Source organism: Ambystoma mexicanum, chromosome 2q, assembly GCF_040938575.1.
Source record: "Ambystoma mexicanum isolate Mex_15411 chromosome 2q, UKY_AmexF1_1, whole genome shotgun sequence".
NCBI classification, from domain to species: Eukaryota; Metazoa; Chordata; class Amphibia; order Caudata; family Ambystomatidae; genus Ambystoma; species Ambystoma mexicanum.
This window is the reverse complement of record NC_090924.1, coordinates 1,082,606,546-1,082,631,948: the sequence shown is the minus strand read 5'-3', so window position 1 is coordinate 1,082,631,948 and position 25,403 is coordinate 1,082,606,546. Positions and strand designations below refer to the sequence as shown.

Sequence of the window (25,403 nt, the reverse complement as noted above, 5' to 3'; positions counted from 1 at the left end):
GAAGTAGCGCTTGATCTTTTCTGAGGTCTTGGCTATACCGGGATGACCTTCCATTAAAGAGTCGTGATAACAAGAGATTACTTTTTTCTGTAAATCTGTGCTGGGTAGGTATAATCGTTCTTGGAAATACAATAAGTTGTCCTTTACTGCAAAGTCCTTTCCCTGCAGATGCCAATTCTGTATGTCTGCTGGAGTTACAAGTTGCCTGGCTTTATCCTTAACTTCCTCTATGGATTCTGTGGCGATTACACCCAGAATTCTTTGTTCGGGAATGATTGGTACAGGTTTAGGGTTGACCAAGTGTTCTTCCACTCCCATCCGAGAAAGGGCATCGGCTTTACCGTTCTTTGTACCAGGTCGATAGGTAATTATGAAGTCAAACTCGGCAAAGAATAATGCCCAACGGAGTTGTCTCGAGGATTGGGCTTTTGCGGTCTTCAAATATTGCAGGTTTCGGTGATCCGTAATCACAGTAACGGTGTGTCGGGCCCCCAGCAGATAATGCCGCCAAGCCTTAAAGGCAGACTTGATAGCCAGAAGTTCCTTGTCAGTAATCGTGTAATTGATTTCAGGAGGCGAGAATTTGCGGGACCAAAATGCCACGGGATGCAACTGATTGGTTACCGGGTCCTTTTGTGATAGAACTGCCCCCATGGCAAGGCTTGAAGCATCAGTTTCCACGATGTAGGGGAGTTTGGGGCGAGGGTGTTTTAAGATTGGTGCAGAGATAAATTTAGTCTTCAAATCCTGGAAAGCTTGTTCCGCCTCGGTAGACCATTCAAAACGTTTGTTTTTCTTTAACAAGGCAGTGATGGGCTGGACTATTTGAGAGAATTCGGGGATAAACCTGCGGTAAAAGTTAGCGAAGCCTAACATGCTTTGCACACCTTTTACGGAGGATGGTGATGGCCATTTGAGAACTGCATCGACCTTCTTTGAATCCATACGCACTCCGCCAGGTGATAATATGAATCCCAAGAATTCAACTTCAGTCACGTTGAAAACACATTTTTCCAACTTAGCGAAAAGTTTGTGTTGACGCAATCTTTCGAGGACCATTTTCACGTGTTTCCGATGTTCAGATTCCAATGAAGAATAAACAAGGATGTCGTCAATGTAAACAACAACACATACATCTATGAGCTCTCTGAGGACATCGTTCATAAAATATTGAAAGGCGGCCGGGGCATTGCAAAGTCCGAAGGGCATGACCTGATATTCAAATAGCCCATACTTGGTGCGGAAGGCCGTCTTCCATTCATCGCCCTCTTTTACTCGTACCAAGTGGTAAGCTCCTCTAAGATCCAGCTTTGTATATATGCATGCTTTTCTGACTTGGTCCAGGAGTTCAGGGATCAAAGGTAACGGATATCTATTCTTAACGGTGATCTGGTTCAGGGAGCGATAATCGATACAAGTTCTAAGGTCTCCTTCCTTTTTTGGAACGAAGAACAAAGCTGAAGAAGCAGGGGACTTGGAAGGACGAATAAACCCATTTGCCAGGTATTGATCCAGGTGTTGTCGAAGGTGAAGGTTCTCAGGCTCGGTGAGGGCATAAATTCTACTACAAGGAGGAGTAGATCCAGGTATCAGGTCTATCTGGCAGTCATAAGACCTATGAGGAGGTAGAGAGTTAGCCTGATCCTTCCGGAAAACATCTTGGTATTCTAGGTATTCGGGAGGTAACTGGGGAGTCTCTGAAGAAATTGCGGCCAGTGCAACACCAGGTGGAGGGTGACAAGTAGAGACACATTCTGGAAACTGGACCGTTCTTGCTCGCCAATCGATCAGAGGATTGTGTTTCTCTAACCAAGGTATTCCTAGAATAATCTGAAACTGAGGGGCCTTGATCACATCGAACACGATCTTCTCATGGTGTCCATCTTGACTTACTAGCGTCACCTCTTGAGTGGTATGCGTTACTGGCCCGGAGGCTATCTCCGTACCATCCACCGTAGTAATGACGTCCTTTACAGCCTTGGGACAAAGAGTTAGATTCATCCTCAAAACCATTTCATGATCCACATAATTGCCGATGGCACCGCTGTCGACGTAAGCTTCAATTGCATGTAATCGATCCGGATTATCAGGGCTAATGAGGACCATAGGTATCACGAAATGCGAGGTCACGGAACTGGTTTTCACGCTCGGCAAGAGGACCTCTATTCTTGTCGGGCAAGGTCGTTTCCCTGCTCAGAGTTTGTAACTTTGGTAACTGCAGCTCCTACTGCCTTCTTGGCAGGTTTCACCGGGCAGTCTCGAAGAAAGTGCCCTGAGTTTCCGCAATATAGGCATAATTGCAACCGTTTCCTCCTTTCCCGCTCCCTTTGTGTTAGAGGACCTTTCAGACCCCCTATTTGCATGGGTTCCCCGGAGTCTACTCCTTTGGAAGGAGTTGGCGGTTTGGAAAATACTCGAACATCAAACTTGGAACGATCGGCCTTCCTGTTCTGCAGCCTGTGATCTATTTGAACGACCAAGTCTATATAATCCGAACAGTCTTGTGGGGGATTCACTACTTGGGCTAAAACGTCTTTGAGCTCTCCACGTAGACCTCTATAAAACAGCGTAATCCTTTTGTCCTCAGGCCATTGAGTTTCCACTATTAGTCTATTGAAAGATGCAATATAAGCCAAAAGGTCTTGATTACCCTGTCGCAACGAAAGAACCTCATTGTCCAAGGCCTGCCCCTGTGAATGTCTTGCGAACAGTTTTTCCATACTAAGCTGAAAGGCTTGAAAATCATGGAGAACCGGATCATCTTGATTAACTAAAGGGATCGACCAGTCTGCCGCATTGCCACTAAGGTACGAAAGTACAAAAGCTACTTTTGCTTGATCAGTTGGAAAGGCTGCTGGCCGGCATAAGAAGTGCAACCGGCACTGATTGATAAATACTGCAAACCTCTTTGGGTCACCAGAAAATCGTTCGGGCGGAGCCAGAGGTACATTCCCAGGTAGGTTGATCTGCACTGGATTCATAGAGGATGTTGAAGGAAGAATTGCCCCTGATGCGGGTAACGGGGTCTGTCCGGCTTGTGACTGTAGCACTTGTCTAGCAAGATTGTCTGTTCTCTCCTTGGAAATAATTAGTTCCCTTCTTAGAGCATTCGTTTCCTGACGAGCTGCATGCACTTCTGCCCTTAGTTCCCCAAGTAACCGGGCTAGGGGGTCAGTATCCGAGGTTTCCATAGCGCCTGGGCGAGAGTTTTGCGGTAGGCTTTGCGTTCTGTAACGCTCACCTGATTCTCGCAGAGGCGCCAGTCTTGACTGGGCGACTACCGTATCTTCAAAGGTGATGTGTAGCACCCGGTTGGCTCTTTGGGCTGGACCTCTGTGCACTGTATGCCTGACGTGTAGAGTAAGATGTCTGCAGATAGAAAATATGGGGTTAATGAACTGGGGTTATTGGGGTGTCCCTATCTCTTTCCTCTTCTCCTCTCCTGTAGACCCCCAAAGGTTAACGCTCTCACCTTAGGTAAGTGAATGCCGAGCTCTCCATCTGCCTCGGGGCAGGGTGCTCTAACCAGTTTCTTCACTGGATAGGTAGCGCAGGCCTCTTGACTTCAGGGGACTGCTGTCCGTCGTTTACTGCACGAACGGTAAGTTTCGAGTCATTCAAATGTCTTTAAAGTCTTTAGTAATGATGTCTCTTGTTTTGCAGGGTTCCGGCGATGGCGGATGACGGGCTGAAGTGAGTTGAAGATGGAGCCCGTGTGATGAATAGAAGCGCCTGGAAGCACGTAAGTAAGCGCTTGTTGCCTGCTTCACTATGCGCTCTAACTGTCTTTTTATTTTGCAGGTACGAGTTCGGAGCGGCTGCAGGGTGCCGGAATACCCACTGGATTAGATGTGGAAAGGAGTAATGGCACGTGAGTATTAAAGTTCCCCAATGTCTTTAAACGCACCTTGTTTTGTCTTTCAGATGCGGGATGCAGCGCCGAAGGCCTCCGGAGCGTGCAAAGAGTTGGTAAACTTTTGTCTTTCAGATGCCGGAATGCAGTGTGAAGACCTCCGGAGCGCACGAAGAGTAGGTAAGCCTTTGCCTTTCAGATGCCGGAATGCTAACCTGTTCTTTCTTGTCTTTATAGGTGTTGCTGAAGACTGGATTCAGGATGGTAAGCCTTTGCCTTTCAGATAATGCTAACCTGTTCTTTCTTGTCTGTATAGGTGTTGCTGAAGACTGGATTCAGGATGGTAAGCCTTTTTCCTTAGGCCCAGGACCGGATGCAGAAGACACGATGAGCGTTCTGCTGCAGAGGTTGCAGAATAACGCAAAGCAAGATTCATCCACCGGGTGTGGTTTAAATAGCCTCCTGTAGTGCTTAGGTGTCTCCTTCCACAGCCACGCCTAAGTAAGAAAAGAGTTCCTGGTAAGAAAAGAGTTCCTGCCTTCCAGAAGAGTTCCAGTGTTCTGAATCTAGGGAGTGGCTCCAGCCCCACCCAACAGGAAAAGTAGTTCCAAACAGAAGAGGATCAGAGGCTCAACTGGCAGGCAAGTAAGCAGCATGGTCTGCTGAAGGTAAGTCCACCCAAGCATTATAAGCCCGGCGCTTCCAGCGCTGGGACTGGGCATATTTATGAGCCTGGTGCCACTGGCGCCAGGACTGGGTCCAAAAGGTCCCAATTGGGACTGGTTGGCACTCGGAACCTGGGTTATGGATCTGCTTCCAAGGGAGTTGGGAAAACCCTGACCTTTTGGAAGCAGAGATCATGACACTGGCAGAGGCATACTGTAGTTCATTCTGACTCTCAGGAGACATGGTACTGGCAGTTCTGAGAGGGAACCTGGTAGTCTGGGTGTTCCCTGTTCCTACCAAGGTTTAACTCTAACTCTGTTGAGGCACTGTAGAAGGGAAAGCAGGATCAAACTGCCCTATCTTAGTGTATGATGAAGATCCTCCTAAAACAGTACATATAGTAATTCTGGTGAATTTCGATTCTGAATCTATGAATGAATACTGCACAGCAAATGGAGCTTGAATTGTTCAAGAAGAGATGGATTAGTAACAGAGGTTTTGATACCCAAGATGTTTTAATAGACTTGGAAGGAAGCAATCTTTAAAAGGCTCCTGATGCCTTTACTTTATTCATTGGAATCAGATCAAAGCTGTGCATTACTTTGAGCATGACCATGCTGCACAGTTTTATCAAATGGACAAGCTCCAACTCCTATGAGGTTTTTTCACAAGTCTGTAGCGGTATGCAACCTCTGCTTTTTTGTGTGGCAATCAGGGTGGCAGCAATAGACTCTTGATTGTTTGATCGAATCCAGAATTTTAGGAGTGAAGGACTGTCTTGTGGAAGTAGAGGCACTTAGATGTTAAAAGTGAGATTTAATCAGTTCAGTCAAAATAACCATAAAAATTATCTAACAAAGACTGTAATTAACCATCTGTGATATCTTTGCCATAAAATGATCAGGATTTATATGCTCTGCCTAAAAATCTTGAATTGTAGACCAGAAATGTGGTGATGGTGAAAAATAATTTATCTAAAGAAGGACATTTAAAGAGACATATAAAGAGATTTGGTTGGGGTAGGCAACCCTCGAGAAACTTCAGTACTAGTAATGTGTCATTAGAATTCTGGAAGGTGGTGTACCCCAGGTGTAGCAGTTTGGATGCTACCTTACTGCATACGTTATGAACATGCCCGAAACTGGTCAAATACTGGTCCATGATCTGCAATACTCTGACAGATATAATAAATCGACAATTTAACCTAAATGTGGGGGACTGTATGCTAGGTTATATGGGCAAAATCTGTTAAAATAGCTATATCGATGAGATGGACCTGGGGAAAACCACCCACGTTTGATATAAGATATAATATGGCATTTATAATGCGCCTATACACAAGGGTATCTAGGTGCTGCAAGACAAGTGAGGGAAGACAGGTAGGACAAGACAAACAATCTTACTAGGCCTTGTGTCATTTGTATCGTGCAAGTGCAACAATAGAGTGCAAGGGTAAGGAGAGGGGAGAAGTGCAAGGGAGAGGAAAGGGGGGCTGGGGGGAGTGCAATCAGGACAGCATTGCTCTGTGTAAGTCCAGCCAGGGCAACGCGGCTCAGGGTAACTGCAGGAGGAAGGGGGGCTGTAAGAGTTTCAGTTACAGTCCCTAAGTGTGCAGAAGGCCAGGAGGCAGTGCAAATGAGGACTGGTAAAGAGGGAACCAAGCAACCAATCTGTGCAGCCGACAGGTAAGGAAGCAAGGGAGTGAGAGAGAGAAAAGGCAGAGGAAAAAGGAGGGTCTTGAGCTGCTTCCAGAACTTAAGGTGGTCCGGCACAAGTCTGAGAGGGGCAGGGAGGACGTTCCAGAGCGAGGCACCTTCAGGGGATAGAGATCTACCCCCCACTCTGCCCGGAGAAGCGTCTGACCCTCGGAGAGTTGGAGGTAGCTCAGCGAAGGGCTCTAGAAGCAAGGTATTTCTGAAGAGAGAGTTGGATGTAGTGCGGCCCCGGCAAGCCTTGTCGACGATGCAGAGTGTCTAGAGCTTGATCCTTGAAGCCACAGGAACCAGTGGAGAGATTTCAGAGCTGGAGAGATACAGTCCCTGGGCTTGGGGCCAAGGATAAGTCCTGTTCCAGATTAGTTGCAGGGGCGAAGAGTAAAGGTAGGCAGATTGAGAAAGAGGCTGTTGCAGTAGTCCAGCCAGGAGAGAACCAGGGCTCTGGAGACAGCGAGAGTCTGGGGGGAAATGAGAAAGGGTAGAATACCTCGAATGAGGTGCAGCTAGAAGTGGGCCTTTTTGGCAAGGTCCGAGATGTGAGGCGAGAAGGAGAGAGTGGAGTCGAAGAAAACGCCAACGTTTTTTGCCTCACAGGAAGGAGAGGGTAACGGGCCCACGGAGGGCAGACAGATTGAGAGAGGGAACGAGGGAGCGGAGTCCCAATGAGAAGGATCCCCGTCTTACTGGCATTAAGACAAAGATCGTTGGAGGCGCACCAATCCTGAATTGCTGATAGGCAGTCAAGAATGAGCGAGGGAGGAGGCTAATGGAAGCCTGAATGATAGCGGAATGTCATCCGCATAACACTGAAAGTTAGAAGAGAAGGCGGAGATCAGGTGGGACAGATAGACATGAAAGAGCCAGGGTGAGAGGACAGTTTGAGAAGATGGGAGTGATAGAGAGCACCATAGGGGGTGCAAGGAGGGGAGAGTGAGGAAGGAAAAGCAGCACGGACCACAGCTGCGATCACAGGAAGCACCGGAGGGGGTGTGTTCACAGAGGGAGGCACATAGAAGACAACAAGCAGGCAACACACCACAGGGGAACACCGGAGGAGTGTGGATGGAAGATGGAGGGGAAAAAAGGCCTAATTTAACACAACAGAAATGCAAAAATGCGACTTTCCTGGAGAGATGAGAGATGGCTAAACAATGCAATTCTATATATGGATGGAAGATGTTATGTGGGCAAATGATAACAAGGAATTGTATATTACATTATTCCTGCAGTGTAGCATTCCCAAGGACATATGGTCTGACCTTACAGCATATTTGCCTAAAACTGAAGCATTATAAATCTCTGCTGTAACAATGTCCCACTGCCGGGTGTAAATCCTATGTTCCCTTTCTTATCTGTTGTATGGATTGTACTGACCCTGAAATGCTCAGATGCATGGCGTAAAAGCCTTATGCAAGGCTTTTACGCCATGCATTTACGTTACTGCTCTGTTGAAAATGAGCCCCATTATGTCAGTTTTCATACACTAGGCAAAACTACACCCGGCCTGAAACACCAGCATATCATGGTTATTGTTACACTCACTATCTTGTAAGAAAAAACAATGATGTAAATTTGCCTACTGTACCTTTTACCTCAACCCTATGGTTGAGGGAAAAGATTTGGTTTGAACATATAGTAGGAAGTTTTATGCCCCCGTATTATAAAAAATCAGTCCCCATAGGCACATTTAGGCAATCCATAAAGGTGATCTGCCAGTTTCCCAGCATATGGGGTTTATTTGCCCTTCCAAAGAAGGCTTACAGAACATTAAACTGGAATGATGTCAACACTGTATTAGTGAACACTTACCTTTACCTATGTGCAAGCCTAACATGTGTATCTGTCTTTATGCTTGAGGGCAACCTTTGGTCTATGGTGAGAGTATTAAGTCAAAAATGACCTTGAACCTTTGACATGCTAAGTTTAGCATAACACACACACATCGTGTTGTGGCATGCCAAGAAATTGTTGGCACCTGTGAGATTCAACATGATTCTGACATATAGCAGGAACATTCAACCTGCTGTATTTCCTATATTCTCAATTGCATTTAATTTGTCACAGGAAAAATATCACTATTTTTAAAACTGACATTTCTTTTACAAATTGTGATGTCTTTATCATTTGATTCTGTATGAAACGTTTTGTAGCTGGTATACTAGATCCTTCTAGAACTAATAGCTGAACCTAGCATATGAAGAAGCACTTGGGCATATGATGATGCAACTCGCATCGATGGTAATATTTGTCATTTCCGGATCTGAATTTCCCTGGGCATATGATTGCAAGTAGGCATCATCTGGATTCAAGTTGCAGCTATTATCTCTAGATCTACTGGATTTGTTTATTGTCATCTCTCATGACAGGCTTACTTTGTTAGTCAGGCTAGAAGTCTCCTTCTCTAGTCTACATTGCTATGCTATCGTGTTGTATATCACTTCTAGCACTTTTTATTTCCTGATGTGCTCTGTCAACAACGGATGTGGGTCTAGATCATGTGATAACTGTACTGTTTTGTGACAGTCCTCACACATATCTACCTATTACTTAAATAACTGCCTAACCCCAGATGTCATGGCAATGCATATTTTTCTGCTCAACATTTTCAAAAGTCTTCCACATGTATCTTGTATCCTCCACTGAATCAGTATTATGCAGAAATAAACATTCTATGTATTCCCCATACACACCAATCTGTGGGGGCTTCAGCTTGTTGCCACCATCAAGGACTACTGAGGTGAGATGATTCTTTTCCAACGATCCATTCTTAAATGTCATACATAGACTATAATTAGAACAGCAAAGTTAACTTTTTATGTACCCTATGTGCCAGATAAGAGACTGATTATTCCATGTCTGCCCCATCTGCAGTTCTCCAAATATTTACCAACAGATACTCCAATCTGAAGGATAATTTTAGGACAGCTAGTAACTGACAATTTGATTAGTGTTGCATCTCCTAAAGCACCGAGGACCCCTGCCCAGATTCTCAGGTCATTATGGTATTCACGGCAAATATCTAAGCCAACACATTGCTCTACAGTGCATATGCAATCCCGAAGCATACTCTTTTCACATTCAGCACCCCAACTACTGTTACATACTATCACTTTGGATTCAACACTCCATTCTTTGAAGGGTTTTGAATTGGAGCAAAAGAACATTTTTCTGTTTTCCTCTTTTGGGGCACTTACTCCGTCTCACTGCTTAAACGGTGTCTCCTTCTGGAAAGTTGGCATGGTGGGTCTACATAGCAGTGACCTGAGTCTCCTGAAGTAATTGTTGATGCCTTCTAAGTTTCATGCTACTTCATAAGAACCATCATTTGCTGCTTTATGCACCAAAGTTCACAAGGTAAAATATTAAGGAATGTAGGGGTTTCTTTGTACTTACTGTTTCCTTCAATAGGGGATCTTCATCATTGGGGAATGTTTCTCTTTGATGTGCCATTTCGTGTTCATTGAAGCTCAGCAACTGATTGGAGGATGTGCCTCTTAAATGGGGAAATGACTGCTCCATGACCATTTCAACTGCTGTGGATTCACACAGTTGTGCTCCTTTGTTGCAAGATATGCTTCCTCTGTCAGTTTCTTCCCAACGATTATTGACTTGCTTGTTCTGGTTACAAGTGTCACCATTCTGCTGCATAGATATCCTTGCTAGTTCAGTCTTTTGAGCAAATGCAATTGTCATCTCTACAATAACCTAAAAAAGTAACAAAGAAACAAAGATAATATAGTATCCGCATTATAAATGTTGGCGGTTTAAAGAGTATATAAATACATTTAAAACAAATACAAACTTTAAAAAACGTGAAGAGTTAAAGTTATGGCCAAAGATCCAGCTGAAGTACACAGACAAATGATCACCAATAGTTCACAGGTAAATAATGTTCAAATTCTTATAACAAAACGAATAGAAAAGTTGCAGTTATTTATGTAAGTAAATTCTAGTTACAGGTACCAGGAGCCACAAAACAATGGCAGCCATCCACAGTACAGAAGAGTCTCAGACATGGGGTTGAGAACCAGAGGAAAGAGAAGGTGGAAGACTGCAGAGGAGGGACAAAAGGCCAATGAAAAAAGCATTGCTATCTAGGGGGCGCACAGAAAGGGTATGCAAATGCAGCTCAGAGGCCCGCAAGGCCCAAGGACACTGACAAATGCTGCAGGAGCCCCAAAGGATATAAGTGCAGAGGCCACATTCAGCATCAAGGTTGTGTTTGGCTAGGTATTGGTTCCCATATCTGCTTGTGAAGTCAGTGTCCCAATAAGAGGCAAGGCCTGAAACAAAGGATCACTGATCGACGATAACCATTAGGCAACCCATGAGTAAGAGGGCAAAGAAGAAGTAGAATTGAACAGGTTTCGGGATGATCCTTGTATATACATGACTCATGGGTGGGGAGTCACAGGCAAGAGGCTCAGTTTAACGACTAACAGCAGCAGCAGCGCAACTAGTCGAGATGTCCTTCAAATGAGTTAGTCCTATGGGTGAGCAGCATACAATGCCAGCTTAAGCCCAGACACATCAGGAGCTCCCTCTCAGGAGGAGAAGAACTCAAAACAAGGATATTCAAGATGTGGAGGAGAGTAAACCATCTGTGCGTTCAAGTTCAAGGGAGGGCATCACCTACAGCAGGCTTCCCCTAGCTCAAGAGATGTAGAGTGTAAAATGTAGTGAGACTTCCACCAGTCTGCACCAAATACACTGCAAACCCAGAGAGGGGAAAAGGCACCCCTGCCCTGATCACCATAGGGGTTACCAGGAAAGCAGAGGTACAAAATAATGAGTTTTGGTGGCAAGGTTTAAAAAGATCCTCACTCACAGTCTTACACAAATAGAAAAAATGCCAAATAAGCCAGCAAAGATACTGTGGTCTCACAAAGTGAGGCTGAAACGGTTCCATGTGTTATAATCCCTGCAAAAATATCGCCATACAAAAATATCGCCATATTTTTGCAGCGATATTAAGGCGTTTAACCTGCGGGGGATACCCCTACATTATTTTAAAGGAGCGGGGGACACCCCCGCAACCCCCACTCCTAAAAATCCCAAAAATGATCCCCCCCAAAAATATCGCCCATGGCCGTTCCAGACGACTGTATATACAGCGATATTTTTGGTGGGGATAATATGTAGTGATACCGCTGAAAGCGCCAATAGCTATTGCTAGAAAAAGGAATTGGTGCAAAAAAAAAAAAAATCTATGTCTTCCCCACCTAAAAAAAAAGGGTAAAAAAAAATAAAAGCAATATGGTGAAACAAGCATTGGCAATTGTGCCCCAGAGAAGTGTAAGGAAGGCATGGTATCAAAGTAAGAGAGACACAAGTGATCACAGTTCAAGGGTGTTTATTGAACTTTTATCAGGGGTGTGAAAAACGCCTATCTAACCCTACATCTATGATGGGAGCAAGCTACGACCATCAAATAATAATAATACAATCCGTGTGGAGTCTAGTTAAATAAAAAGGGCCTGTACTAAAAAACCTATTGCCAATCCTTACCGCTAGGATACAGAATAGTGTGGGATAATGTTCACAAAAAGAAAGAAGTCTTCACCAAAATAATAAGTCAGGATGAGTAGGCCGGGGCTTCCCTTCCCCACATTTTTAGCAAGGGACAAGGTGGGTCACTTGAGCACAGCACACTCCTGGGCTTCTCCGACACGAGGTCACAGTTCCTTTCTCCTATATCAAGGCATTTCTTTGCCCAAGTCTCTTTGGTGCAAAGTCTTTTGCCTCAGAGGACCTGATGTTCCATAAAAAATAAAGAGACAAAGTTCCTTCCTTGTCATTCACGTCGGGCGATTTACTCTTCACCCTGGATCCCCCTCTTCCGGGCTCAGATCCCCACTATTCACAATTGGTCCCCATGAGCCGGGCTCAGGCCAATTTAAACAACAATATCTTCCAGGGAGAAATTTGCTATTCACCCCAGGGATCCCCCTCTTCCAGGCTCAGACCCCTTTTTATACAATTAGTGCCCCTCAGCTGGGCTCAGAACAATTTCAACACGTATGCAATTGAACACTTTCGAATGTGCACGGGATTCCACTCAACCCATTGCAGGACCACTTTGCTTCACCTTTTTGTAATCTTTTTACACGCTCTGGGGTACCAAAACAGAGACCTTTGAGTGAGCACCCATGTGGCGCCGGACTACTCTGTTTCTGGTACCGTTCTTGGTTTCTTAAAGTTCAATCGTACACATGTTCTTTGTACATATAATTTTGCCGCTTTCAACGTTGAGCATCACACAGCCCAGCTTGCTATCAGCTTCTCCTAACCCACCAGCTTTGCTAAGCTCATTGTCGCTGCTTTGTTGTCAGAGTCAAGGATGGTACCACAGTGGCAATATCTTCTCCCCGCCTTGGCCATCAAGGCGGCAGGGCCCTGTGTACCTTCGACAAACACTGCATTGTTCGTCAGCTGGAATTCTTGGTCTTATGTCTTTTCCTTGAGATTTCCTGAAAGGCGCAATCCTTTCTTGAAAAGGGCAGGGAGCGATTCCCTCCTCGTCATCCTCTGGTTTTGCCGCCTTTCTCTTCGATTTAAACTGCCATCCCGGAATAGCTGCTTCATCATGTGTTTGTCCTCGCTCAGAGTGTGCTTTCGTGCTCCGCCTTTAATCTGTGTGGGGAAGCATGATGGAAGTCAGGTGTGTAATTAGCAGTAATTGCCTGACTCTGCCTGACCCTTGTGTTGGAACATGTCAGGTATACGGCTCTAGAATTAGTCCGTTGTTGCTCACAATGAACTGCCCGTGAGAAAGTGTTTGTGTTGTAAGAGAGGGCGGGCGGTAAAGTTTCTAGATATCCTACCTGGTAGGATGGGGAAAGGGTGTTCTAAGGAAGGGGATACCACATTTCGCCCTTCAGTGTCCCGCTTCCACTCCCCAAAGCCCCCCCATCCAGTCGATCCTCCTGCACTGGTCCTCCCCCAGGAACTGGTTCAAATAGCGATGCAGTATCCTGGCCACCTGGATGACAGATTCCTGGTGATTAGTGAGCGAGACACTTTCAGATTTCTCACAGAAGGTTAACTGTATTGAATCATCTTCTCGCTTTCACTTAACTATGGAGGAAGAGAAAGGCTCTGGACATGGTCCATTCTGGCATTAGACTGGAAAGTTGTAAAATGGGTAAAAGACATAAATCAGTAGTATCCAATAAGGAGATGAATCAAGGTACACTTGAACCCTGGCTGGGTAAAAAGGATGATAATACAAATCCTCCCATAAATAGAGTTACTTTTCCCAAGTTTGAAAAACAGGCTAACTCAGAGGATCTTATAGACTGGGGAATCAGCCAACAGATGGGTTCTTCGCCTACCCAGGATTTTCTGCAGACTAATTTGACGCGGGATCCTACCAAAGCAGGCATAGTCAGTATCAAGGACATAGTTGGTCATCCAAAACTGATACCTCTGGAGACAGTGAGTGCAGCCGCTTGTTGGGTGTAATTTTCCACCCCTTCCTGGTGCCATCTGTGGTCCCCCAGACCCCTCTGTAACCCCTTTGTGTCCCACTCCCTCCCCGCACCCATTTCCTGGTTCCCCTGCCCTCCCGCCTCCTGTTCCCGCCCACCCCCTCCCATTGGTGCATCCAGCGTGGGGCTGCGAGTGTACCGACTCGCGTGCCCGCTCCAGCTCTTTCCATCCTCTGGAGACGGTGAGTGCAGCTGCTTGTTGGGTGTAATTTTCCACCCCTTCCTGGTGCCATCTGTGGTCCCCCAGACCCCTCTGTAACCCATTTGCATGCCCCCTCATGTTGCTCCATTCCCCGTCTCCTTTACTGCCCCCTTCCCCTCCCTCCGCCCGCCTCCCGGACCTCCCTCCACCCTCTAATTGGCTGACTGTCCGGTCTTAAATGAACCGACCAAGGCAGCCCTCTGCCTGGCAGCCCCTGCAGCTAAGGGCCCCAAGGCCAAGGGCAGCTCCGAAATTGGCGGCTCCAAGATGTGTCTGCAGGTGTCAGCAGGGGAAGCCAAGGAAGCCAACAGACACCAACAAAACCGTGAGTGTGGCATGGGTGGGGCGTAGAGCAATCACTCTACTCCAGAAAGCCCCTGTCGCTCTATCTTACCTTCCATAACATAGACTGCCATAGACTTAAACAATACATACTTAGGAAGACTTGTGACCACTATAAATGGACTGTAAATGTTGCCTTGTGATGCATATTAACTTACTTGCCAATTTAGCTAGTGCCACACATGTAGGGAACTGAACTTTAGCTTGCACCGCATCTGGATAGAAATGTGCTTATTAACATGCCCTGGTCGACTCTACAAATGCGCCTATTAACGTGCCCTGGTTGACTTTAGAAGTGGGCCTAATGGCGTACCCTTGTTGAATTTGAAGTGTGCCTAATATCCTCTCTGTGCAAAGTTGAACCTAGAAATGTGCCTATTAGCGTGACTTGGTTGAATTTTGAAGTGCACCTAATATCCTCTCTGTGCAAAGTTGAATTTAGAAGTGTGCCTATTAGCGCGCCTTGGCTGAATCTAGAAGTGTGCCTAATATCCTCCCTGTGCAAATTTGAATTTAGTAGTGTGCCTAATAACGTGCCTTGCCTGATTTTAGAAGTGTGCCAAATAATGCGGCCTGGTTCAATTTAGAAGTGTGCCTGATATCTTGTGAATTGGGTTGCCCAATATCCTCCCTGTGCAAAGTTAAATCTAGAAATGTGCCTATTAGTGTGCCTTGGTTGAATTTAGAAGTGCGCCTAATATCCTCTCTGTACAAAGTTGAATTTAGAAGTATGCTTATTAACATGCCCTAGTTGACTCTACAAATGTGCCTATTAACGTGCCCTGGCTGACTTTAGAAGTGTGCCTAATAGCGTACCCTCGTTGAATTTTGAGGTGTGCCTAATATCCTCTATGTGCAAAGTTTAATCTAGAAGTGTGCCTATTATCCTCTCTGTGCAAAGTTAAATCTAGAAATGTGCCTATTAGCGTGCCTTGGTTGAATTTAGAAGTGCACCTAATATCCTCTCTGTGCAAAGTTGAATTTAGAAGTGTGCATATTAACATGCCCTGGTTGACTTTAGAAATGTGCCTAATAGCGTGCCCGGTTGACTTTAGAAGTGCGCCTAATATCCTCTCTGTGCAAAGCTGAATTTTAGAAGGGTGCCTAATAGCGTGGCCTGGTTGAATTTAGAAGTGTGCCTGATAGCGTGCCCTTGGTTTACCTTAGAAGTGTACCCATTAGCGCGCCTTAGTTGAATATCCTCACTGTGCAAATTTAAATTTGGTTGAATAACATCATCCCCATTGCAAAGATGTTTTGGTTGCCTATTATCCTCTTTCTGCAAAGCTGAATATAGAAGTGTGCCTATTATCCGCTTTGTGCAACGTGGAAGTTAGAAGTGTGCCCAATAGCGTGCTTTAGTTGAATTTAGAAGTGTGCCTGATAGCGTGCCCTGGTTATACTTAGAAGTGTGCCTTTTAGTGTGCCTTGGCTGATTTTAGAAGTGTGCCTAATATCCTCTCGGTACAAAGTTGATTCTAGAAGTGTATATAACACCACTCTGGCATAGCGGGATTTGACAGTGTCCCCAATAACGTCAATGTGCCAAAGTCTAGAAAGTCTGCCCTATATCGGGTGTGCGGGTGAAGTGGATGCCCTATATCGGGTGAGTATGTGGATGGAACGGGTGAAGTATGTGGTTGGAACAGATGAAGTATGTGGATGGAACGGGTGAAGTATGTGGATGGAACGGGTGAAGGATGAGGATGGAACGGATGAACTGATGTAGAATGGGTGAAGTGGGTGGAACAGGTGAAATGGTAGAACGAATGAAGTAGGTGAATGAACGGGTGATGTGCTTGGAACCGGCGAAGTGGGTGGAACTAATGAAGTGCATGGAACAAGTGAAATGGGTGCAATTAGTTAAGTGAATGGAACGTGTGAAGATGACGCATGTGGATGGATGATGCTTGGAGTAAGGATAACATGGGTCGAACGAATGAAACGAGCAGTGTGAAGATGACGTATGTGTATGGATGATGAATGAAGAAAGGATAATGTGGGTAGAACGAATGAAAGGAGTAGTGCATAAAATGGTGGAGTGCATAAAATGGTTGAAGGACATGGAACGGATGGGAGTGCATGGAACGGATGGGAGCGCATGGAACAGATGGGAGTGCATGGAACGGATGGGAGTGCATGGAACGGATGGGAGTGCATGGAACGGATGGGAGTGCATGGAACGGATGGGAGTGCATGGAACGGATGGGAGTGCACAGAATGGCGTGATGTACATGGAATGGTTTGGAGGGCATGCAACATCTGAAAGAGCTTTGAAAGGAACGGTCTGAGTGTTTGAAACGGTCGTAATGCACAGAACAGTCGGAGTACATGGAACGGATGAAGTTCATGGAACTATTGGAGTGGACGCGATCTCAAGCACCTACAGTAAACCACCATATTCACTTCTCCACGCTTACTCTCTTCTTTACACCACCACTCAAATATAACACAGCGATACTATGACACCATTCGGTACAGCTGTTCTCATACCAACATCTGCCTCAAACTCCCCATCACTCTAACTAAACACTGCTGGTTACACACCCCCCAGCCAGGCGTTCTCCTCAGGTCCAACGCAGCCACAATCGGTCTGGATAAATCCTACCAGAACGAACACATACTATTGACCTCTCAACCACCTCACCTACCGCTAAGAAGCAACTATTTCACGAATGCCACACCAGCTGCACACATATCCGGTGCTCACACGCACCTTTGACTCTCTCTACTCTCTCTACTGACTTGAACTTCGGTTCCCAAGGGCGTTCAACCTACCAGCGCCTTCAGACCATAACAATGGTACATAAGGCACTATATAAATGCAAAAATAACATAACCCCTTTGCCTCTATACAGAGCCCCTTGTACTGTAACTCTTTCATCAAATATCCGATATTAGGGCTATTAGGATTCATGATCTAACTAGGGTGGAGGTCCCTAACCTGGCATATGATTCCAGTCGGGCAATAGTCCATTAGTTTCCCCAATTGTTGCAGGATGTATTCTATTTTATGGCTCCCCCCCAGTTCTTGGAGCCAGGATACGAGATATCTAGAATCGAAGAGATACTGCCTCCCATAGTACCTAAACAGATGAACAGTAGGGATACCTCTAAACCTGGTTTCGATATGGACCTTGAAAAGATAGTTACACCAAATTGAAGGGGCCTAAGGGAGAGGATTCCTGGTATGGGTAGACAGGGCCCTCATGGTAACCAACGGGACATTTGAGAGACAGTTGACTGAAGTTAGCTGGGGTGGGGGGTTTCTTGAGATTTGTCACCTGGAATACCAGGGGGTTCCATTCCTGTGCATCAACATTTGGGAATGGCCTTCTTATTAGAGGCCGATACTTTTGCCCTACAAGAAACCTGTATGTTGGATGAGTTTAAGTTGGATGGCTACCAAATTATCCAGCGACAGGATAGACACAGTACAGGTGGTAGAGCCTCGGACCACCTCATCTTGGGGGTGAGATCAGATCTGTCCTTTTCAGAATATAAATGTACCCAGTCTTCCACTTACAAACTGTGGGGAATCCTGGAACGTCTAACTGGCGACCATCTATAAAATGTTCTAATAATCAATCTTACAATCCTCCCAATAATGTATATTCTCTACAGATTATTTCTGCCTACATAACATTTTGGGGAATTGGTCTAAAATTGATGTTGGCGCACTGTTCTTAATTCTTGGTGACCTCAATTATTCTGGATTCCATCGAAAGGAGGTCTCAGAAAACTTTTAATTTACCCTAAAAGACATGAAAGGGTTCCATGTGTTAATATCCCTGCAAAAATATTGCCATACAAGAATGGTGCCATATTGTTGCGGCAATATTAACCCATTAAACCTGCGGGGGACACCCCTGCAACCCCCATATTATTTTAAAGGGAGTGGGGGACACATCCGCAGCCCCCGGTCCCATTTACCCCAAAAATGATCCCCACTAATAATATCGCTTATGCCCATTCCCGACAACCATATATATGGCAATATTTTTAAAGGGGATAATACCCGATACCCATGAAAGCTACTTTTGTGTTAGCAGATGAGGACCTGCTAATCAATGAGGATCCATGGGATGTTTTCATTAACTCCAATGGCTTGCTGCAGTTGTATTCTGTTATCTGGGAGTTTGTTGGTCATCCTTATACTTGGTGTGCTAGGAATTACAGGTCATGGAATGATTACGTCCTCTTCCCGTTTGCAATGCGTCAATTTATTGGAAAATTGCAGATCATTTCCACACCTGTGAGTGACCATGTGGTAAAGAAATTCACCATTGCCTCCTGGCTGTCATCAAAAATAAAGACAGCTGGTGAGGTAAGGGTGAACTTGTCCGGTAATAGAACATACTGGTCTGTTAAAACATTGAGTGCTATACAGCTTTCTTTGATTCATTTTGTCCCATGGAGGTTGCTAAAGAGAAAGTGTTGCCTGATTTATGTGTGTGGTCTTTGAGAATGCTAAACACGTTATCCGTAAACCTAGGAATGGTTCTAGGTCATTAAAAAAGTGGTTTGATCCAGCTGTAGCAGGTGAAAACCATAAATATGTCAGAGCACTGAGCAAAATGAAAAAGTTAACTGATGTGGATGCTAAGATGAGAGAGAAAAAAAGTAGTTCAATTCAAGACTAAATACAAAAACGTTCTTAAAAAGACATAATCGACAAGTAACTCTCAATGGTTTACTATGTATAAGGACCCACGTTATGGTGACGGCCGTATATTTTGGAACTTCTATAAATCCCATAAAACCATTGATTCAAGAGTGGGAACTGAGGTCAACCCTATATATAAAAATTCCAAGGTATTGGCTAAGGTTCAAACAGGGTTTAGACAGGGGACTGGCTCCTTGTCATACCTTTGGCCTTCCTTATGCGTCAAAGCAAGAAGAGAGAATATGATGCTCTTTATGTATGCTTCATAGATTATAAGAGTGCCTTTGACACTGTAGACAGGGAGAGATTGTGGGCTAAATTCCGGGAGTGGAACTTGAGTCAGATTACTTTATTCAAGAGCTTTAGTCAGACACAGTGACTCAAATGCGGTTAAATCAGGAGGGTACACTTGTGGATTAAACCAGGGGAGCCCATTGGCCCCGATATTATACAATCTATATGTTGCAGACATGGGGCAGCATATTATGGATATTCGTACTTTCCCTCCGAAGATTGGAAATTAATTTGTAAGTTGTCTTGCTTATGCTGATGATACACTCCCGATTGCTGAACCCTGATTGGTCTACAACACAGGAAGCATAGCCTATGTGAGCATTCACTATAATAAAACTAAAATCATGGCTATTGTCTCAAATAAAAAGGGAAGCAATCAATTTAGATGGACTATGGACAACAATGTTATTGAAGTTGTGGATTCTTATATATATATATATATATATATATATATATATATATATATATATATATATATCTGGGGGGTCTACATATCCAACTCTACAAGTACAAAGGCACTAGAAAACTTTGTTCGACAAAAGGTCAAGCGAAGATTTGTAGCGATCCTAAATTTGATTAGACAGAAGACAGGATACTCGATTGAAGCCCTTATAAAATGATTTAAAACCTGCATTGTACCTTGTTTAGCCTATGGCCTTGAGATTTTCATGAATAAAGAAAGAATGCGGGTTAAGAAATTGGAAGGAAAACTGTGGAGAAGAGCGTTGGGGCTGTCGGGGGAAAAACCCCAATGGAGGTGATTAATTGTGAGTAAGGATTAATATCTCTTGAAACCCAACTGAAAACAAGAATGGGAATCTACTTCCTGCGAATGGTAGATAAGAAGGATGATAAGGACTCCTTATTCGCTAACTTCAATAATTTGTTATCAAAATATCTAGACAATAACCATTTAAGGGAGTGGGTGGGGCATGTGTACAATTTTCTTAAGGAGATTGGCTTTCAGGTTTCTCCTGAAGACCCAATTGGGTGTTATAGAAAAAAAAAATGAAAAGTTAGCTGCGATATGGGATAGAAATGCTGATGTCTCATACATAGGTACATTTAAAACATTTGAATGATTTGGGACTACCGGTGGATGTTCCCTGCCTTTATCTTACTAAATTATTTGATATTAGTGTGCAAAGTTTTATAATGAATTTAAGATCGGAATTGCTCCCTACTCTTTCTCGTATAGGTGTTTGGACAGGCGCACCCTATGCTTTTCGATCTTGTAGGATATGTAACCTAGCGGTTGAAACCCCCAGGCACTTTTTTACCTTATGTTCGAAATTAGTGGAAATTCACAAAAAAGCTTATGGTGGATTGAGGTAAAACATTGAGAAATGTACCTATGACCACATATGGGCTTTCATATATTCAGGGAGGTCAACAACTTAAAATGTTGTGGTCTACCAAATATGGACAAAAATACAAGAGTTGCTTTAACTGCACCTCGAGATGATCACAATTGTGTGGGTTGGCTAATACCGTTTTATATTACTGAGGAGAACTTTACAAAAACAGGTTATTAGTTATCTTATCACTAGAATGCTTTTAATCTATGTATCACGCTAAATTTGTTGTTTAATTCGTCTTTTGATTTTTCTATTCTGTTTATTAATCGTAATAATGTGTAAAAAAGTTTAACCAAAACACAACAATAAAAAAAATGATTTGAAAGTAAAAAGAAAAAGCAATCCAACACAGTACAATTTCTCTCTAATTCCCAGAGTTAAAAAATAAGGATGACTTTGGAGGAGTCTTTATCGGCATCTAGCAAATTGGGATTACTGAGATATAAACTAATCCATTATGTTCAAAGGAGAAAAAACAAGTTATTTTACCGAAAATAACTTTTCTCTCCCCTGAAAATTTTGGACTATCCCCTTGCCTCCCACCCCCTTACTTACCTGTGGGCGGCACACTTTGTGTGCCACCATCTCCAGCATCCCTCTGTGATGTTGCTTCCCTTCACTTGCGTGTATGGGAACCGTCGCTGCAGGGTTTGCTTTATTTCTTTTTAAAATAACTTAGATGGGAGCGGGTGACAACCCGATCCGTGCGGGGGGCGGGGGGACAGCCCTGCAGCCCCACTGCCCTGGTTCACTGCAATGCAAATGGGAGACTGGCCGAAACTTTCGTCCATATGTAATTTTCGTACGGCTGAAATTCGGACAAATCTCCCATTCGTTTCTTTTTTTTGCGATTATGTGTACGGATTCCGCAACTTGCAGAGGTGAAAGCATGAGAATATCTAAAGCGAGCAAGTAGAAGAAGCAAAAGTATCAACAATACACTGAGAAGCTCTGAATTAAGGCCCATAGCAAGACAGACCTTGCATCCTTTTTGACAGTAGTGTGCAACTGCAGGCATATGATTTTCATTGGCCACTATGGAATACAAAACAACAATATTTCATTTTTCAAACCACAAATATTATGAAACAACAGAGCGTCTTCCTGTGGAAGATTAAGAATGTATTGTGGGCTCCAAAGCCAGATCCACACATATACTGAATGAGAGGCCAGGCCAACTTGCACATGAGATTTTGAATGACATTGTGGATTACTGGGATGGGAAGAAAATTCTTCACAAGCCTTCACCACCATTCAATGAGAAAGGTATCCTTTCAGAAGCTTTGACCAATGCTCAACAACGTAAAACATTATCAATATGTTTGCCTGGAAGCACATTGGTAAAATTAGATTATGTATTTCAATGGTGATGTTCCACCCTTTAAACTATGGGAATAGGTTTTCATTTAGGGTGTAAGAGTATACAGAATAGGTCAGTCTCCAAATTTATCACTTCAAAAATAAATATGGCGTTGAGGGAGATTTGATTTAGTAGGATTCACCCTTCTTATTAGTCTATGCCCTGAGGATGTGGGTATTTAGCCAATACTACCAATCAAACACTGAATGCCCTGACCGGTGATTCACTCATCCTGAATCAACTAAATGGAAAGCTCCGTTTGCTTTCCCTGCATGTGGAGACAGCATTTGGAATTGTGTTTTATATTGGCACAAGCCACGAAGTGAGTAACCTCTGATACCAGAAGCTGTACCCCAAGCGTGAAAGTGAGGAATGGTCTTCATGACAGCTTAAATCTTCTATGAGAGCGGAAAGCCCATGCCCTCATTTTTGTTTGGAAGCCCTAAACTATGACTCTGTCCGTCATCCATGCAACTTTTTAAATGTTCTCCGATTGGATCACAATTTTGCCCTGCTAAGCTCTAGCTCAATTGCTCGAGAGGCATGCAAATCCTAATTTGCTCCCCTCAAGGATCAAAAGGGTTGTGTGGCTCAGTATTTCACAATGTTCCACTAACTTCCCCAAGTGGTTATACTTGCCTGCAAAACTGAAGGGATCCCTGGATACCATCTGTATTTCGATGCAATTGAGGGAGCACAACACAGATGTACTCCATTCGTGGAACCAGAGGCACCTTTAAAAAAAATCTCGAACACAATCCTGGAATCAGACATCAAAGTGATGTGTGGGAAACAAATTTGGCTATGTATGGTCATGACTGACATCACTTGAATTTCTAAAAGGTGCAGTGAGCTAAAACAAGCGATCAGCATGGATGAGATGTCTCCAGTAAAACCATCCTATGTTTTTGTGTACCAAAATGTTTGAATGCATACAGGCCAGGAATTGTGGGTTCAGTTTCAAACCACAGTGTCCCATAAATGTGAGGTGTTGGCTCCCTGTCCTTGTTGATATATGGAAGGATAAACCTTCTTGAAGATGCAATGATGAATACCTTAAAAAAACTTGAAGACTTGCTAAGAACATCTGACCCCGAAGCTCTGTGCAATATTTTGTGGAACCAGACACTTTACCTTTTTGCAACCGTCATTGGTGCTACAGAGCCTGCATCCATGAGAATCCTATATATCTCTGAGAGGAAGCACCCACACACTAAGTTACTTAGATGCAGTTCATACTCCATACCAACATTGCCTTTATTAAGGGAGCCAGAATCCTTCACAGACTGCAATGTGGTAAACTGCGTGGTGGGTCGGAAGAAGGAACAGGACTCTTTGAGGACATTACCAAATAAATGTTACTTAAATTATAAGAGAACGTCCTAGATATCCCCATTCTAAAGGGTTTCTCTACCTATCTAAAGGAACTATGTGCTTGTCTGTCGTCAGGAAGTCACAAAGAAAGAAAAGTTATCCGTCCAAATCTAGTTCTACTCAGAGCTTGTCATTAGGAAACTAAACCAAAACAATCCCAGGAGATTGGCTTCATTCCCCTGATGAATCAGTCTTTTCCGCCGGCCTCTTTGGATCAAAGTCTTTACTCTTGTTGCTATTTATCTAGCAGGATCTTCAGTAATAGTCTCTTCTTATCTCTTGAATTAGCTCTTGTAATTCCTCTACAACAAACTTGGGTTTGATATTCTCGTTAGCAAAGTATTTATGCCAAGCTTCTTTGTGATACTTCCTTACTTGTTGGTTGGGGGTTTTAGACTTCCCACAGTCTATAGATCCAGGATCTCTCAGCTCGGATGGGGTTTCTGCCCACTTGGTATTTCCCCACTTAGGGATTCTCTTTGTCGCCACTTGCTGTACTTGACACGTTTATCTGTCCTTGCCTTTTACAAGACTTGTCACAGTTTGTCTTTACAGCTTGTTGCTTATATAGTATTTTCCTTTATTAGGTTCTGGTTTGGACCATTCATAGACGTCCCAGTCAGGGTTATTCAATCACCTCCTTCTCAGCTTTAAACAGTTCCAATTTCATAGGTTTAAATTCAGTAACTCCTAGTGATTACTGGGACAAGCTCCTCTTCTTGTCTTCTGTTTCCCCAGCGAGCTCCCTTCTCTCCCATTCTCCCCATTACCGCTCTGCAGGCTGGGGAACGTTGCAGGCTCTTGCACTCGCTCAGATCTTCTTCTCTGGTACTGAGTATCTCCATCCTTCTCTTCGTCGCACGTTAGTCCTCGGCTGTCCTTCTGCATTGTACAGAGCTCGAAGTTGGGAAGCTGCTCGCATTCCCAATGCCTCTTGTTCTTCGCGCTCATCCGTTTCCGTTCTCGGCTTCCCTTACGCTGTCTACAGGCATCACCACTTGGAAGCTGCTCATGCTTCCCATTGCCTTCGCAAATGGTCTTGGCGTGTTCGGTTGGGCACCCTGCCCACCACGATAGAGACGTGGTCTCGCCAGCACCCACAGCAGGATTCTGCTTTCCTGTTGTACAACGATTTTCCAGTTGTCAGATACGCTGGGCCTCCAACGTCTCAGTCTGGCACTCAGATGCTCTTTGAAAGGGGCCATCTCCTGCGACTGTTCTCTGGTACAACTCTGAATACTCTATGCCTCTCCACCTTCTTCCACTCGTCCCATTTAAGTATGCATGTTCTCTTAAAGAGATCTTCTCATTTCCTTCTTCATGCTGGCAGGTTCCAGCATTACCTTCAGCCAAACAAGTATATGGCACAGTAGTCTTTGCAGCAATTAGCCCCATGTATGCTACTTGGCTTTGTGGCTTAGGGAGTTACTCACGGGAACGAGTGTCCTTGTCCCCTAGGGAAGGTCTTGCGGGACGGGCTAATCTCCCTAGCCTCAAGGAGAACAGATGAATATCTTAGAATGGTCATAATTGTTACGAGGGCCAGAAGGCCATCATTGTTAAACTAATTTTCAAATCCAGGAAGAAACAGCAGATTCGTCAGAGTACCCATGATTACATTTCCCAGCATCCTGGCATCTCACCATACCAGGTGTCATACTACCACAAGCGACATGTACATGCACTAGTGAGATTGCTGTTTCTCCCGTAGTGGGAGCTCAGCCGACGCATTTGCCCTCACGCGGTCTATTGAGGATCTGTCTATTGAGGAGCAGGCCTACAAGCCACTCAGGAACACCACAGCATGGATGCTATTCTCAAGAACTGTGAGGCATCATGTTAGGATTTGTGAGCATGCGTGGAGGACCTCAGCCTGGCTTCTGCACCTGGGCTGTAATGCGAAACTTTGGAAAATGCCTAGCTCTGCCTCGCTCTCACCACAAAGTACTACTCTGGAGAACACTGCCTTTGTCTTAATATGCTCTGCGCGGTCTCATCTGATGAATCCAAAGAATTTGTCCCTTCTCCCCATGGAACACTGTTCTCTCCGAGATGGCCTGGAGCCAGCCAAGCTCGACCGAAT

The 25,403-nt window shown here is 44.4% G+C and overlaps 1 protein-coding gene across 3 annotated transcripts in view; it reads right to left on the bottom strand.

Annotated features, from left to right (window-relative positions):
- The window catches only part of AKAP9 (A-kinase anchoring protein 9), a 2,953,299-nt gene that overhangs the window by 2,190,939 nt on the left and 736,957 nt on the right, over positions 1–25,403 (bottom strand). For all 3 annotated transcript variants that reach the window (XM_069648423.1, XM_069648424.1, XM_069648425.1), the window contains one exon: positions 9,628–9,939. In XM_069648423.1, the coding sequence (XP_069504524.1) occupies positions 9,628–9,939 (312 nt within the window). The remainder of the gene's footprint in view (positions 1–9,627; positions 9,940–25,403) is intronic.